Consider the following 16,413-nt stretch of genomic DNA (forward strand, 5'->3'; position numbering starts at 1 on the left):
TTAATTCCTTCATATAGTCAATAACAGGCTAATCGTCCTGTGTAGTGTTTCCTTTATTACCAAGACAAGCAGAGGGCTCATCGATCATGGCAATGAAACTGACCATTAATCAATCATTAATGGTCATGATCGTATGTGTCACCATGTCAATTTCTAGACCCTGATGATGTAAAAAAAAAAAAAAAAAAAGCCTGCATGCTGTCACTATGAGTATAAATGGAACATGACGGTCGGCAAACTAATTCCGGTGACAGCCATAATCCTGTGCGTTACCACCCAGAGGTGCAACAGTGCGCTGGGTGGAAGCGACCGTGTAGCCGGAGCGGTGAGCGGGACCAGTGAACTCACCATGATTCACACTGATAGTGACACATAACATAACATGTAGCGTGACGTGTTCACCGTAATATTATTCTGATTATGTTTTATGCGTTTGTGGGTGTGGGGGGAAATGTAGCCTTTTATTATAGTTTCAATGCTTAATCTGCTAAACCTTTTTCATTGTGCTTTTTGACCAATCTCTGTCTGATAGTTGCTGAAATAAAATCACCATATTCATGGAAGAAGACTGGAGAATAAGAGAGAAAAACAAGGATGAAGCAATGGCAGAAGAAGGCAGGAAAGACAAGGAACAGGCAGATTTTGCACAGAGGGAAATAAAAGAAGAGCGAGGGAGAAATAAATAAAGATGGATGGAGGGAGGGAGGGAGGGAGGGATGTGGTGGGTGCAGCTCTCCAGTTGGTGTTGCTATGGCCCTGCCCTCCCTGCTCACTGAGCCATTTCCTGTTTTTGACCTGAAATCTTTATTTAGAGCCATCCCTCCTCGCTGCTCAGCATTCATGAGTCAACTCGGGAGTCCAGAGAGATGAACGCAGGACTTAAATCAGATCTCCATTCACCACAAAAGCTTAGCGTGCGTGCACACACTGAGCTAACCCGCCTGTTAGCCGTACTCCAGCTGGGCTCTCATTCAGGCTTTTTGCATGATCGCAGATGTATTGAGCATAACAGAATATTTCCATCTTTTATTATTAGTACAGCAGTTTCCACAAGCTTTTCTGTCTGTGCTGATGGAGTTGAGTCAGTTTATTATTTTCTCATACATGTCATGCAGTCCACTGATGACGTTTTTGTCTGTTGAGACCGCCAGCCAACAATGACTAAAGGACAGTATTCAAAATGCTGAATTTTTCAGGTGTGTCCACTTTACTTAACATTTACTTTACATCTGTTGTCTCTGTCGGAAGACAAATTGCTCCACAAAAGAAAAAGACAGAGGTTTTGAATTAACTGCAAACATACTATCCCGTTAGCAAAGCGCTAGTTGTCAGCAAGCTCATTAGCCAAATATTTCAAGACGGATGCAATGTATCCTAAAAGCAACAGTTGGTTTGATATCTTACAAAACGTTACCCCTCATTTTGACTATTTTGGCTCATTACAAACTACTTGGTTAGGTTTAGGCAACTAAACCACTTACAACCACTTAGTTAAGTTGAGGTAAAACTAAATACTTTGTAAAGTTTAGGTAACAAAAGAAACACAACTACTTGGGTCGATGAAAATATTGTCATTTCAATTAAAAGAACCACAAAAGTGTCGTAACTACATTACGCAAGTTATGTGACAAATAAATCAATGTTAACTTCTCGTGTCACACTAGGAATGAACAGTGGTATCCTATAAAATATTGCAGTTTGTTGGACACATTTACCGCCTTGTATGGACGTTTCCAGTTTCCAGTATATACGTTTTTGTTCATAATTATGTGGATAACATACAAGATAATTTCGTAAGATGTCTACAAATTTGCATGAGACCAGTTTTTTTGTTGTTGCCATATTCCGATTGGACCAGGCTGTTAACAGTGGAGAGTGACGGCTGTAAATGCTATTTACCACCCTACATGCTATTTACCACCCTAACATGAGGAGAAACTGAATGAGTCTGTGCCAACAGTGCAGTCTTATAAACACTGGACTCCAGTAAATGGAAATCCTTGTGACAGGCACCCTGTCTGGCAAAATAGGGGGACCGGTATTGTGATTTTGAGCATATCAGTGCACAACTGGGTTGAGTGTGCAGCAGGGGGCATCGGGGACACAAACGGTCCAGGATGCCCATTTTTCTGCCCTGCTCCACTGGTGTTTTTGTCCGTCTGGAGCAGACTCTGCTGGGTTTTGTTTTACTTTCCCGGACATCTCCCCGCCATCTGCTGCTGGGGCAGGACGGGTATAGCTCACCGGCTAAACAGCACCATCGGTCCAGTGCTCATCTCTGTGACCACCGGTCCATTTTTATGTTGATAAAAGAATAAATGAATGATTTCAAGTTCTCAGTCCATGTCAAAGTGCAAAGCCCCAGCAGAAACTGATAACAATATGTGATCAGGCATAGGACTATTATGAAAGTGCTGGTAGGACATGTATCCAGACGGGCTCTTGACACAGCAGCTACAGCTCTGAACGTGAACGTTGCTTTCGCTTCATAGTTTTTAAATTTTGTGAAGGTTTGATTACATATTTTTATACTGAGAGGGAGAGAGAGAAAGAGAAAGAGGGATACAATGTTACCGAGCATACCACGCGCAAGCGCGTGTATGTGCATGTGTGGGCGGAGCAAAGTTGACGACGCTACTTCTCGGGGCAGCTGCTCGGTTTCAGCTTCTCCTGCTGCCTTCACGTGCTCCTCGTAAACCTACACACCCTAACAAAATGGATCCTGTCATGGCAGTTATCGTGCCGCTGTGACATTAAGAGTGACCTCGGGATTATGGTTGCATAGTACGTGTGTATCTAGGGAAATATTAATTAATTCAAGTCAAAATGAGCATCTGAATTTGATATTTCTCGGTATGAGGGAGAACAATTTAGAGAGGCTTTCGCACAAAAGATTGTACCATCTTAAAGTGTATCTCCTACTGAAAATACATATTTTATTCATTTTGAATTAACAGTTACATGATAGTGAAATTCATCCAACTGACCTCGAGTTGCCACTTTACTTTGCTTTCTGTCTTGTAAATGTCACATCTTTGTATCTCCATGGATCTTCCACGATCTCGCATAATAATGACGTTTATGTTCAGCATATTTTACATTAGATCTGCGCGTGACTTTGTTATACACGCGTCGTGCTGGTCAACTAAATACTTTCCTTATAAATTACACCTTTTGCGGGACATAAGCGCACGTGCAGCTCACCTCGCGAGCGTGTCCGACGACTCGTGAAGGCAGCAAGCTTCCCGTGAGCGGAGGCAGTTTTTCTCCTCCTATCAGCGCCATTGTGTGAACGAGTTTCGGGGAGCGAGGACGGCTTGTTCCTCGGTAGCCGACGGGACCGTTTAAATACCCTCCATGTTTCTCTATCAAACTCCGGCGGACCTGGACGCGGTAAGACACCGTTTAATTTCCTACACAGAGCGACATACAACACGGACCGGCGGTGTAACGCGTTTCTTATAAATAATAGACCGCGGTGAAGGTGTATCAGTGGCGCTGTGGGGAGCGGAGGGTATTGGGTGAAAACTTTTCGTTTTAAATTGATAATAACCGACAGTACGTGTCCCGCTGTACTTCTTGTGACCCTCTTATCTCGTTCTGGCCAAAACTCATTCCCGTTTGTGGATCCGATGAAGCGGCTGACACTTTCCAGTTCATCACTACGGGCGAAAAAAGTCTGATAAACTTTAAAAAAAAATTTTTTTACCCTTCATACTTTGAGCGTTTCCCCCAAATACACTCATATATTAGCACATGTGCTAACGCAAGTTAAGCTAATAGTTCCACACAAGCTGGGCTATACTATTTATTTTTTAAAATTGTAATTACCAAATTACATAAAATTACCTACATTTGTATCAGTGGTCCGACGTGTAAATGGCATTAATTTAAAGCGTATTTTTGGCTAGTTACAATGACTTGGTGTGGTCGACTGTATTTGAACATGTGTTGTCAACAACAGCCTTTAGAGTGAAGATAGGCCATTACCGAGTTCACTCAGTCTTTATTGTGAAGCATGTACACCTGTAAACCTGCTGTGACGTAGTGGAATGTGTTTAAGAAGTGGGAGTCGAAGTGACTAAAGGTTTCCAGTGTTTGGGACTGTCTCAGCAGTGACAGGGCCTCTCCTCACTTTTGTCAACCTCCCTCCCGCTGATGAGACCCACAGTGTCACCTCAGAGGTTCTTACTTTGTCTAGCCTCCCATTAGGGCTAAACACCCCCTCCCCACCTGAGGGGTGGCCAGATGTGATGCAGAGTTACAAAACTGAGTCTGCCTACTCTGTAGTGAGCAGATAACCACAGTGAGGAGTCAAACGCCTAGTTGTTGCTGATTGTGGTATCCTCCCAGGAAGTCCACGGTCCAGAGTCCCAAAAAAAAAAAAAACATTTAAAATGTCACTGTTAGATTTTAATTTACAAGAGTATTCCCAGTAAGAGACCATAACAACAATGGATGCTCATCACCACCTGACACGTTACTACTGAAACTCCTAAAACCAAAATAGGGGTAAAATAGTGCGCCTGCAGTTTTTTAGATGCACTCCCTGGCTTGGTTTTTAACACCTTAAGAATCCCCTACACTTCTGCTGGAGTCAACACGTCATTATGGGCTGGTTGGGACTTTAACTAAATCTTTTTGACTGCATACTCAATCCTAAAATGCATTTGTTTAAAATGCATTTATTTTATGAAAAGACCTTGATATGAACATGTATTGGACATAACGTGACAGCTGCAGGCTTTTATTGTCAATCTCTAAAGCTTGAATTTACAGTAACAAGCCAGTTCTGTTCCCTCACCTACCACCATGAGGAGTGGATGCACTCTGCATCACATACCTTCTGTTGCTGAATACCTCAAACTTGCAATAGTAACAAGGCCCACGGTGCAACGGCAAAGCTTCAAGTGCAGCAATAAGGCTTCTACTGCATCCGCAAGGATTATGCTTAAGTAGTAAGCGTGCTGCCTGCAGTATAAAAAAAAAGAAATTCTGACACTTGCAGCAGTGATGCTGGTGCTGCCGTAACAAGGTAGGCGCCGTGGGAATAGGGTCGGTGCTGCTGTGATGAGGTGCATGCTGCAGTAATAAGGCAGATACTGCAGTAATGAGGCGGATACTACCTACCGAACACTGGGTGACCAGGCATATTGACGCTGAAGATTTCTGAGTGTCAAGCTGTGTTACCCCTCCACCCCCACCCCTTTCCAAAGAGGCTTGATGGAAAGAGTGGAGCGGCATGTAGACACGTCTGCTGACCTAAATCTGCTCTCTTCTTCTGCCTCTTATTTATAGACTTAAGTGTGTGTGTGAGTGTGTGAGAGTTTGTGCCCGAATACACTAATTGATAAAATGGTTGAACATGAGGTGCATCTTGGTAAATAACAGTCAACCTAAATGATTACATCACTTATGGCTGCTGGGGTTTGTGGTGCTGTTGAATTGTGTTGATTTACACTGAGAGGTGTTCGGAATTATTTTTGTCCAGCCCCATTATGTCAATAAGGGAAGACTAACCCCCCCCCACACCTCTACCACCCCACACACACACCAAAAAACAAACAAACAAGCAATATGTACCCTACTGAACTGGCAACTTCAGTTTCAATATGTCTCAGGAAAACAAGAGTTTACAAGCCAGGGCCTTGCTGTGTGTGATTAATCTCAACACACCTTAAACGTGCAGTAAATCAAATACAGAAAGACCTTTGGACAGGATTGCAATGTGTTCGGCTGCTCACAAAAGGAATTTAAGCATCATTAGTGCTCACACCGCTATTTCTCTATTACCGGGGTGCCGCATGTTGTGCAGCGGGAGCCCGTGCTGTTTTGTAACCAGGTCCGTCATTACGTAAGAGATAGTAGCGAATTCCCTGTCTGATACCCAGCTGACCTCTGTCATGTGAGTGTTTATGATCACTACAAGGGAAAGCACTCTTTCATGCACACACACACACACATACACACACACACATACACACACATACATACACACACATACATACATACATACATACATACATACATACATACATACCTACATACATACATACATACATACATACATACATACATACATACATACATACATACATACATACATGTACACACATTGTTTCCGGCCACATGTTTTACTAATTTATCTGGTTATGGCTTTCCTCTATCATCTGCCCTCCTTCTTCATTGTTGTTCCACAGAGAAAACACTAGTGAAGATTCTTCCGCAATGTTGAAAAGCAATAGTTGTCAAGATTAGTTTAAGGGGTTCAGCTCATGTTTAGGATATTTGACTGCTTTCTGTAGCCAAATGTAGAAAGGATCTATGGATAACATAGGCCCATAACCGATATTTGCAATATAAATACATTTGCAGTAACCTAAATTCTTTGACATTTTTGACATTTTCTTTAGTGCACCTATCAATGAGAGAGAGAGAGAGAGAGAGAGAGAGAGAGAGAGAGAGAGAGAGAGAGAGAGAGAGAGAGAGAGAGAGAGAGAGAGAGAGAGAGAGAGAGAGAGAGAGAGAGAGAGAGAGAGAGAGAGAGAGAGAGAGAGAGGATCTTTGTAAGGCCGATAAATAGGCTTCTATTGACACATAACACACGCAAGGTGTATTCCTATCCCAAACATCCGTTGGTTGTTTGCAGAAATCTAGTGAGCCTTTGTTTTACTGCGTAATTTGTCGTTGAACAAACATATTTGAGGGAGACAACAGAGTGAAAGTAAACTGCGGCTGCATCAGAGCAAAGTAGTCCTTTTTTGATTGGGAGGTCTGATGATGGTAAAAATTCCTGATTAGATTGTAACATTAAACATTGCCTTCAAAACTTACAGCTACTCAAGATAAAAGAAAAACAAATAAATGAACATCAATATTTACTTTATCTTTATTCACCATCACCAAACTCCTCTCAGCCATAAGTGTGACCCAAACCTTGTTTTCGGGTGTTCATGCGCAAAAAAGGAATGAGGAAAAAGTAGCTGGAGAGTCTTGAGGACCATGGTCTAACTGAAGCACTTCATAATGCACATGCTCAAAAATGTCATGGAACTAGAATGGATATACTAAGTAGTCGTAGTAGTGTAGTAGTAGTGGCAGCAATCGTCATGGTCTACCGTAAGTTGTGTGTGAAAAACGTAGCTACTATTAAGCATCGTGGGTCTGGTCAGGTGAGCATCTTGTGTTTGTGTCTGTGTGTGTGGGTCGCAGACACACGCACACACGAGTGAGTTTGACAGTGTTGTTCTTGCGTGTAATGCCTGATGCATTACAGAGAACGCCGAGATTAATCCGCATCACATACACCTGCATCGGCGTAGCGCGCCCGTACTTCGCGCATCCAGAGAACCTGAAATAGCCCCGGTGTGGAGGCGAGGGGGAGGGGTGGGCGTGCAGCTCAGGCATTGGAAACCAGCGTATCCGGTTACAGGATCATAACATCACTGCAGAGTCCGTCCACCCGGCGCTGCACTACTGTACAGCACACACTCGCAGGCAGCCAGCTCCTGGAGTAACACGCTCAGCCCACAGACTGATGCCTGTTCGCAAGACAACGCACACTTGACCTCGCCTCTAAATGTAAAAGTCGCCTCGTGTATATATGAGAAGACCATATAGTTGTGCATATATGAGAAGACCCACTGCTTGTTCTTAAAAATCTCATTTCTGTATTATTATTTTACTACAAAGGCCCAGCTCCCAGAAAGCATCATTACCTTTTCATGTTCCATGTAAAAATGCACACAGCCACATTTGTCTGGTCTCGTAGACTTTTCCGAGTACAATAGAAACTGTTCTGCCCAGCCTGTGTTGGTTGTCGGTTTTGTGTCATGTTATCTGGTGATATTTTGTGCTGCAGGGCGAAGTCAGAAGTGTTTATTTTAAGAAAAGGGCTTTTCATAGACCACATGGCCCCACTGGAAGCAGCCATTCGTGCATTGATTTTGAATTTTAGTTTGGTATCCCTTGCACATTTTTGAAGGTGGTTTAAAGGGTAAGAAAAAAGGAGGAAATACTGCAAATGGGATTACATGTAAGGATAAAACTATATTGGACTTTTATCAAAGAAAATCTTTTTGGTTGGTGTCATCAGCCTCCGATATAATTTATTTACACACTTATTTTGATATTGCACTAAAGTTATTATAATTTCAATTTGATTTCAAAAAAGTACATAGACACAGTAACAAGTAACATTTAATGGCACTATACTTGTCATATTTTACTTCCTGGCAAATATAAAAGTGGGGACTATTGACGAAACCATCTTTCCTGAGCTTGACTCCAAAAATGTCTGACCTTCAAAACTGTTGGTGAGGTGCTTTCTAGTCATAGCTGGTTGCTTCTTTGAGTCTTTTCAGATCTTGAATTGTATTTACCACACGCGAAACCTATTTTGGGAAAAAAAAAGTAGTATTGAGACAGTCGACGACAGCGCAGTTAAGTCACGGTGACCTTGAGTGAAGACCCGGGCTCCATTTTGGAGAGCGGTACTCATCCTCTGCTGCGCTTTATCTACGCCGCTCATTGATCTGCTTTTCTTCTTCTTCTGGCGTTTTCACATCTAGATATGGTTCATAGGGTATAGGATGGTTCTGGGTTTGTGAACTTTGACAGTCAGTGTGGAAGGAAGGAGGGAGGGGAAGTGATGGAAGGGGGCGGTTGGTGGGGGGCTAAAGACAGAGGGAGGATGAGAAAGATAGATAAGAAAAAAAGGACTGAAGAAGAGGTGGTAGAGAAGGAAAAGGGAAGAGGAGGATAATGAAGCGGAATGTAAGGGGTGGGGCACCTCTGGTATGTCAGCCGTGTGTGTGTGTGTGTGTGTGTGTGTGTGTCTGTGTGTGTCTGTGTGTGTGTGTGTGCGTGTGTGTGTGCGTGTGTGTGTGCGTGTGTGTGCGTGTGTGTGTGTGTGTGTGTCCAAACACCCCGCCATGAGTCAGTGAGTCAGACATGCGCAGCTGCTACAACCCTCGATCACACACCCGCAAACCGCTTTGAAACTAACTCTGTTGCTCCCTCTCTCTCTCTCTCTCTCTCTCTCTCTCTCTCTCTCTCTCTCTCTCTCTCTCTCTCTCTCTCTCTCTGACTCGCTTCATGTCTGTGTCTCTCTGACACTCTCCGATTCGCCATTTCTCAAGAAGCTCCACGAGCAGCTGCAACGAATGCAGGGAATTTAAGTAGTAAGTGACAGAGATCTAAATGTGTGAAGAAGAAGCATCACATCATAAATGCCTCATTTTATACTGTTGTTGTTATTCATTACACTTGCATAACTTAACCTAACATCGAATGGGGGTGGGGGGGCTGAACCTGCAACCTTTTGGCCAAGTCCGGAGTATACACTTGGGTACTACTTTTTGTTGGTATCAAGCGGCAACCTTCGGTTTTACTTTTGATTTTACAGCAGAGAGTAACATGTTTACAGCCTTGTACAAAACAAAATGTCTTTAGTCTCTAAAGTTATTTTCCTTGTTGATGATCAACTATTCGGGTGGTGAATTTCTACATCACTCAACCGTGAGAGTTATATTGAGATTTAAAGTTTGCCGTAATTAAGGGCGTGGTCGCTTTGAGTGACAGGTGGGATCTCAGGTCACTAGCCACAAGCTGTCATCCAGACTTTTTATCATCTATAACCACCTCCAAACTGTAATATGAAACTAGCAAAAACACCAAGCATCGTGAATATGCGCTAAAAATGCAGAATTTCAAGTTGATCCAAGCATGTATGTATGTACAGTATGTGATGATCAGGATGTTTTCAATCGGCACCGTTTGAAAAAGAGCGTCCAGGCAAAGGACTTTGGCATGTCTTGCCGTGGGAAAAATAATAAGACACGTCAGACAAACAAATATACTTATAATACATTTCTGTACTTCAATTACATCTTCTTTCTTCTTATCAGCCAACAAGTATGCCAATCATTGTATCAGCAGTAAAATAATATTGGGCTTTTTGTGGGATTACACTTGCTGTCCTGCCGTAAATTAGGTGAAAAGGTTACTACCGCTCATGTCTGTGTGTCAGCTATGAATCCAAGACTTGGAGATGGTTAGCTTAGCATAAAGACAGCGATGAGTACAGCCCTATTAAATGTGCACCGACCAGAACCTCATTAATCTACCCTTTCAAACATTACAGACGTTACCATTTCGTAATAGTCTCATCACTCAACAGTTGGACCCAAAGTCAGCAAATGGTGTGTGACTGTTGCCATTGAAAATTACAAAGTCTCAGTCACATAGCCGTCAAAGCTAACGTGCTAAAGCAGAAAGAACTTAAAGTACTTCTTTAGTTGTTTCCAAAGCAAAGAAATTAAATAGTGCGTGCAGCCAGCGAACCAACAGAGCTGCATCATTTATGAGCCAGTTGCGAAGTCGGAAGTAATGACGAGCTCAAAGAGAGCAGTAGTTTTGATAGATAGGTGGTGAAAAAGTTGCCCACCCCCGCCCTTTCCAGACCAGTCTCTCACCTACTTCTCTACTTCCTCCTTGTCTTCCTCCTCTTCCTTCCTGCCCCCCGCCCCGCGGCACACTCCCTCCTCCTTCTTCTCTTCCTCCTCCTCCTCTGCCTCCTCCTCCTCCTCTCCCCCATCTCATTCTTTGTCATCTCTCTGGGTGAATTCCCAGCTGACTCTGTTTGTCATGGCAACCAACCAGTCGTGGTGACTGGGCCTGCAGCACACACTTCCTGTGTGTGCGTGCGTGTATGTGAAAAGAGATGTGTGTGTGTGCGTGCGTGTGTGTGCTTGTGTGTCGGTGTAGAGACAGCAACTGGCTGCATGAGCCTGTCAGCCTGGATTAGAGTCAAACACACTGCAGCGATTCCCGTTTTCTTTCTTTTCTTTTTCCTGTCCGTCTCTGCTGCCTTCCCGGCTTTCTCTAGAGTACCAATAATTAGACCATCAGGTAGTTTGATTAGACGGAGAAATCCGTTCAGCTACTGGAATATGTACAGTATTTTATTGCACCTTTCCTTCAAAGCCGCCGGCTCTGATGAACTGCCGTTGCTGCCAGGAATTGAAATTAATTCAATGATTCGACAAAAGAAAGAACAAAGCCAGATAAGCAAAAAGACCTAGTGGTGAAAAATAAAATGTAACTTTGGTCAATTACTGGATGTAATTGTGCTAAATGTTTGTAGAATTACAGACAGTGTAGTCTGGAGAGGTTGACAGCTGTCTTATATGAAAGAGTCCAACGTGCGTGCCGTCTGAAAGTGGTATATATAAGTAACTCAATGTGCTCTTCTAATATGGCAGGAGGTGGGGGTGGGGGGTTGGGCTTAATATCTGGCCTATGATCCTGCTCTACAGGGGGGAATGCTGCCATTACATAACTGTGTTTGTGGGTGTGTGTGTGTGCGTGTGAGTGTGGTTGCGTGTGTGCTGGGCTACAGTGTGCAGCGGCGAGGCTCCCTTTGCAGCTGCTCATGGTTTCAATGTATGTTTTTTTTTTTTTAATCCCCTGTTGCATTAAGCTCGTTGCATTTAAGCAGCTTTTTAAATCACCACGGTTAAGCTGCTGGGCTCCAGTCTGCAAACTTCAGTGGTGAGATGTGGTATGACAATGATAATCTAATGCTGAGATCTAGCGATGGTATTGGATTTGATCAACATACAAAGAAAACAAACATTAGTAAGGTGTGTTTTTATTCGTGCAAAATCTGAATATTATGTACAAGTTTATCAATGTAGAAATAGTAGTTTGAATCGGTTCCAAAAGTCATGTAAACATTGAGCCCCAACTGGCCCAAGAAGGGTGCTACAAATCATAAATCAGTGAAAGGGGATGAGACTGAAAGGGCCCTGCCAGGACTGCATTGTACATTTTGAGTTTATTTTGCATTTTTTAATTCAAAAAGTTGATTAATTGACTTGTCGATCATGACAAATTCAATGACAGCCACTCTGTTAACCCATTGTTTGGCTCACTTTCATGCAAAGATGATATTTGTTCAGCTCTGGGACTACAGTGAAATGTTTTTACTTTCATCAAACAATTTGGAAAAACAAAATGATAATTGTCTCAGAATAACTCAACCCAAGATTGCATTCTTTTTTCTTCTTTTTTTGCCTTATTGGTGAGCGACGAATTAACTTTCTGGTTTTGTGTTTTCCAGATATATGTTCGGTAAAGGTGCGAAGCGGAAGCTGGATGAGGATGAAGAGGGGCTGGAAGGCAAAACGCTGGAGGCGCCGGTGGCGGGAGGGGGACTAGGCCTCGTGCCGGAGGGCCTGTCCAAGGTGTCATACACCCTACAGCGGCAGACCATCTTCAACATCTCCCTGATGAAGCTGTACAGCCAGCGGCCACTTGGCGAGCCCAGCCTGGAGCGCCGCGTCCTCATCAACAACATGCTGCGTCGCATCCAGGACGAGCTCAAGCAGGAGGGCTCCCTGCGGCCGCTGCTCCTGCCGCCCTCGCCACCGCCCGACGACCCCATGGACGAGGGTTTCCGGGAGGCGACACCCTCCTTTGGCGTTTTGTCCGCGGCGTCCCAGCCGTCGGCGCTGCTGATGCCGGCGATCATCCCACCGCCTTCGCCCCACCCAATGGTGCCTCCCAACTGCCAGGCATCCCAGGCCACCTCCGACCGAGCGGAGGCCTGCCCGGCCCCTCTGGAATCCTGCCTGACTCCGGCCTCTTTGCTGGAGGAGGATGGTGGAGATTCAGCCTTTTGTACTCCATCCCCGCCCACTCCTCCTCTTTCGCCTCCTCCGGCACAGCCTCCTCCGTTACCCTCGGCACTTCTGAGCCTGGCATCTCCCAGGGTCCCCGTGCCCGTCTCGTCCAACGGCGTTTTCCCCTCCGCTCTGAGTGACATGGAGTTGGGTCCTCCCACAGCCATAACAAGGACAGCAGCAGCTAATAGTACGACCGTGACTACCTCCCCAGCTCCCACGCCACTCACCCAGCCCCCCCACCCAGCATCCCTCTCCCCTTCACCCGTGGGCCCACTCCGAGACTGCAGAACTATAGGTGCTAAACCAGCGGCAGCTGGCGTCTTGCTAGCAGAAGCACGCTGCGTCGAGCTCCGGCCGATGGACCCTCTGCCCACTCTTCCCCCCGGTGGCCTAGTAGACATTTCCTCCTCTTCCTCCTCCTCACCTTCGGGGTTTCTCTCAGACTTGGCACTGGACGACGTCCTGTTCGCCGATATCGACACGTCCATGTATGATTTTGACCCCTGTACGACAGCAGGGGCAGTGGGAGCGGCGGCAGGCGCCGGCCTCACCAAGCTGCCGCCGGCGGTGACGGCAGACGACCTCCTCAAATCGTTGGCGTCACCGTACAGCGGCCCCGCCCCCCAGGTCTCCGCCAATCAGCCTTTCAAAATAGATCTGACAGAACTGGACCACATCATGGAGGTGTTGGTGGGTTCGTGACTGGCTGATACCAGAAACACACAGACAGTTTAAAATAAGACAGACTGGAATGAACATTTGGGGGTGTTTCCTGGTTGTTGTTTTTTGGTTTGTTTTTTAACTCTCTTCAAAGGTCGGTAATTGTAAACATCGATGGTGATGTCAATTAGTACTACTATGACAACTACTACTACACAACACTGTGCATGCACTGTGCTCGCCTTTCCAAATACGGAAATGAAGTAACTGGGAAACAAAGACAGACACACACACGCACATGTTTGTACTCCTATACTTGTGAGGACCTCCATTGACTCCAATTCATTCCCTAATCCTAATTTTAAACTTAGTTTTAACCTTTAACCTGAACCTAAGCCTTAACCCTGGGAAGAAACTGTAAATAGAAAACTATGAGGACCGGCAGATTGTCCTCATTCTGGGGGATTTTTGCAATCATTCTATTCTTGAGCACATTTACTCCTCACAGGTATAGTAATACAAGTGAATATAGGACACACACACACGCACACACACACACACACGCACACACACACACACACACACACACACACACACACGCACACACACGCACACACTGAATTCATGGCTTTTTAGCAGACGAGTGCCTTTCAAAATGACCACTTCTTTAATTCCTGTTTTTACGGTATTTGTCTTTTTTCTTTTCTAGTTCTTCTCACTTTATTTTTTATCTTTTTATTTATTGTGTTCAAACTATTATTAAGTAAGGTAATTTCTCATGATCAAAACGTTATTATTTAATTTGTATCTTATTACAGAGGCTATGTTTTTATGTGTTAAGCAAGCATCAAAAAGGTATTTAATGAGGATTACATTGTTTTAACAGTGTGCTGCGTTGCATATTAGCAATATAACCACGCTTTGGGAACAGTTTTAAAATCACATGGCCTGGGTTGAACGTGTACACTTCAGGACTATGAATTCATTTCAGGACTTTTTTTTCCTCCTTTTTTTTCTTTCCCTTCCTTATTGGCAGGCACATCTACATGAAACTGTGCTGGACGCTGTTGTGCGTGATCCCAGACTACGTGCTACTTATCACGCTTCAGTGACAGCTCAAATTCAAATGAGCTACATCCACAGGAGAGCTTGGCGTGTTTACATTGGAAACGGCGGATTGCGCCACCACCACCAACGCTTTGCCTCCCGGACGAACGCAGACGATCTGAAAAGTCCAAAACTCAGCGGAGACTTTGAGGCTACCAACGCATTACATTTGGCTCGACGGGCCTCGAGACAAACAAGTCTTGAATAGAATTTCTCTGAATTGCACAAAGAAAAGCTTTTTTGGGGGGTTTGGCTTTGACAGAATTAGCAACATGAGTGGCAGACAAATTACAGCGTGGCATACAGTACCACACACACACGGACACACACACACACACACACACACACACAGTATGTTTACTTGTGTTGGCAATAGGATCTCAGGGTTTCGGCTCACTACCGTGCGTTGTGCCGCACTGTTTTGATGCTGAACCCCGGAGCTCGCATGTACATCAGAGAGAGGGCTAAATCTTGCCCGTGAACAGTTTTTGAATGTGGATTTTGTACAATCTTGGGTGATTTGAATGTGTGGAAAACACATAACACAATGTTAACCTGATACTTCAACGATTCAAAAGACTCATTTCAAAACAACAAAGGAATTTTGTGGCACAATAAGACACTGTGATGGCTGAGTATCTAGCATCCAGGATGAGGATACCCGCGGTCTACGTGTTTGTTTGTTTGTTGCCAGCACACACACACACACACACACACACACACACACACACACACACACACACATTTTTAAAGAGAATAGAAATACTCAGTTTATCCCTCAAATGTCCACGGTTGAGCCTTTTATGCTATCTAATGAAGTTAGAAATAGTCCATTTACACAAATTTCTCTTTATCTTTTTAAAAGTAAATTGCTGTCATGTTTGAACATTTTTAATATTTCTATCCCCATCTTTTCTGTTCATGGAGAGGTCGCACTAGTTTCAGGACCTCCAGACAGAACCCTCTTCAGTGTGCAGATGCATGGCGCCTTTCGGGAGGTGATGCAACAAAATGCCTTTTACCTGCTGCACTACTCAGAACGACAGTCACACAATGCAATGGGGTTTTAACTAATAGTGAAACTTTAAAGGAATAATCCACCCTGGCATAATTTTAACGCATCACTTTTCATTCATGTTCAATCATTTCGGCACTCTGTGTGGTTAGACGCGTAAATCATCTTGAGGCTATTTCTGGTGAACTGGGATGCAGCCCCCTCCTCACGCTGTATATTTGTTACATGTTAATGCAGAATGGTGATTTTTCAAAAACCCTCTTTTTGTAATGTGCTTGGTCCATGTAGGGTGGAGGTCGGGGTAATGGGGGTCACACAAGGAATAAACTTTGAGCGCAAGCCGGGAGAAAATACATTTCCCCGGAAAGCAAATTAAGAGTGCAGTTAAGTTGTATGGGAACGTAAATTTGTCAAAGACCATGCTGGGGCATCAGAACATGCTTGAAACATAACATATGAGACATTATTACCCTATAAAGTGGTTTGGCAAACGTGAGCAAAAGTTGGTTGCACTTTAGCATTCTTTTGGAGTTTTTTCTCTGGTCACCTGATAAGTTCAAGTCCCATTTTCACTCTGCACAGTGGTGCAGAAATGCAACCGGGTGGATTTTTTCTTCAAAAGCAGTGATGTTAAAATTGCACAATTAACCCTAAACACTTCTGTGTCTGCCGACTCAGCCTCGTTACGGCGAGGAACGGTATGTTCATGTTTTTCTTTCCTGCAGAGGTCCGAGCTGGTGGGACGCGGCTGCCGTAAATGGGACAGAATGTGTTATGTCTGAGTCATCTAGCCAACAGCAGTGAGGTCGGGGTGGTGTCAAAACGTGTTCCGGTGGAAGATCATTAGTTTCCCAGCATGCATTTGACCTCAACTAGTACGTGAACAATCTTCATTTAAACAGAATCCAAAGCCGAGTGAGCTGAGCAGATAAGAACACCAAC

General features: G+C 44.3%; 1 protein-coding gene across 3 annotated transcripts in view; it reads left to right on the forward strand.

Moving 5' to 3' along the window:
- sertad2b (SERTA domain containing 2b) overlaps positions 1-15,190 on the forward strand; it is a 31,783-nt gene extending 16,593 nt beyond the window's left edge. Inside the window, exons 1-2 of one of the 3 annotated variants that reach the window (XM_068568523.1) lie at positions 3,261-3,393; positions 12,125-15,190. In XM_068568523.1, the coding sequence (XP_068424624.1) occupies positions 12,129-13,391 (1,263 nt within the window). In that variant the 5' untranslated portion in view covers positions 3,261-3,393; positions 12,125-12,128 and the 3' untranslated portion in view covers positions 13,392-15,190. Of the gene's footprint in view, positions 1-3,260; positions 3,394-11,572; positions 11,646-12,124 lie in introns of those variants that run through there. The other 2 variants (XM_068568522.1, XM_068568524.1) reach the window with 2 other exon arrangements.
- The last annotated feature ends 1,223 nt before the right edge of the window (positions 15,191-16,413 follow it).

The sequence above is a fragment of the Clinocottus analis genome, unplaced genomic scaffold, assembly GCF_023055335.1.
Source record: "Clinocottus analis isolate CAN_PGR_092001 unplaced genomic scaffold, fCliAna1.0.p SCAF_8, whole genome shotgun sequence".
Lineage (NCBI taxonomy): Eukaryota > Metazoa > Chordata > Actinopteri > Perciformes > Cottidae > Clinocottus > Clinocottus analis.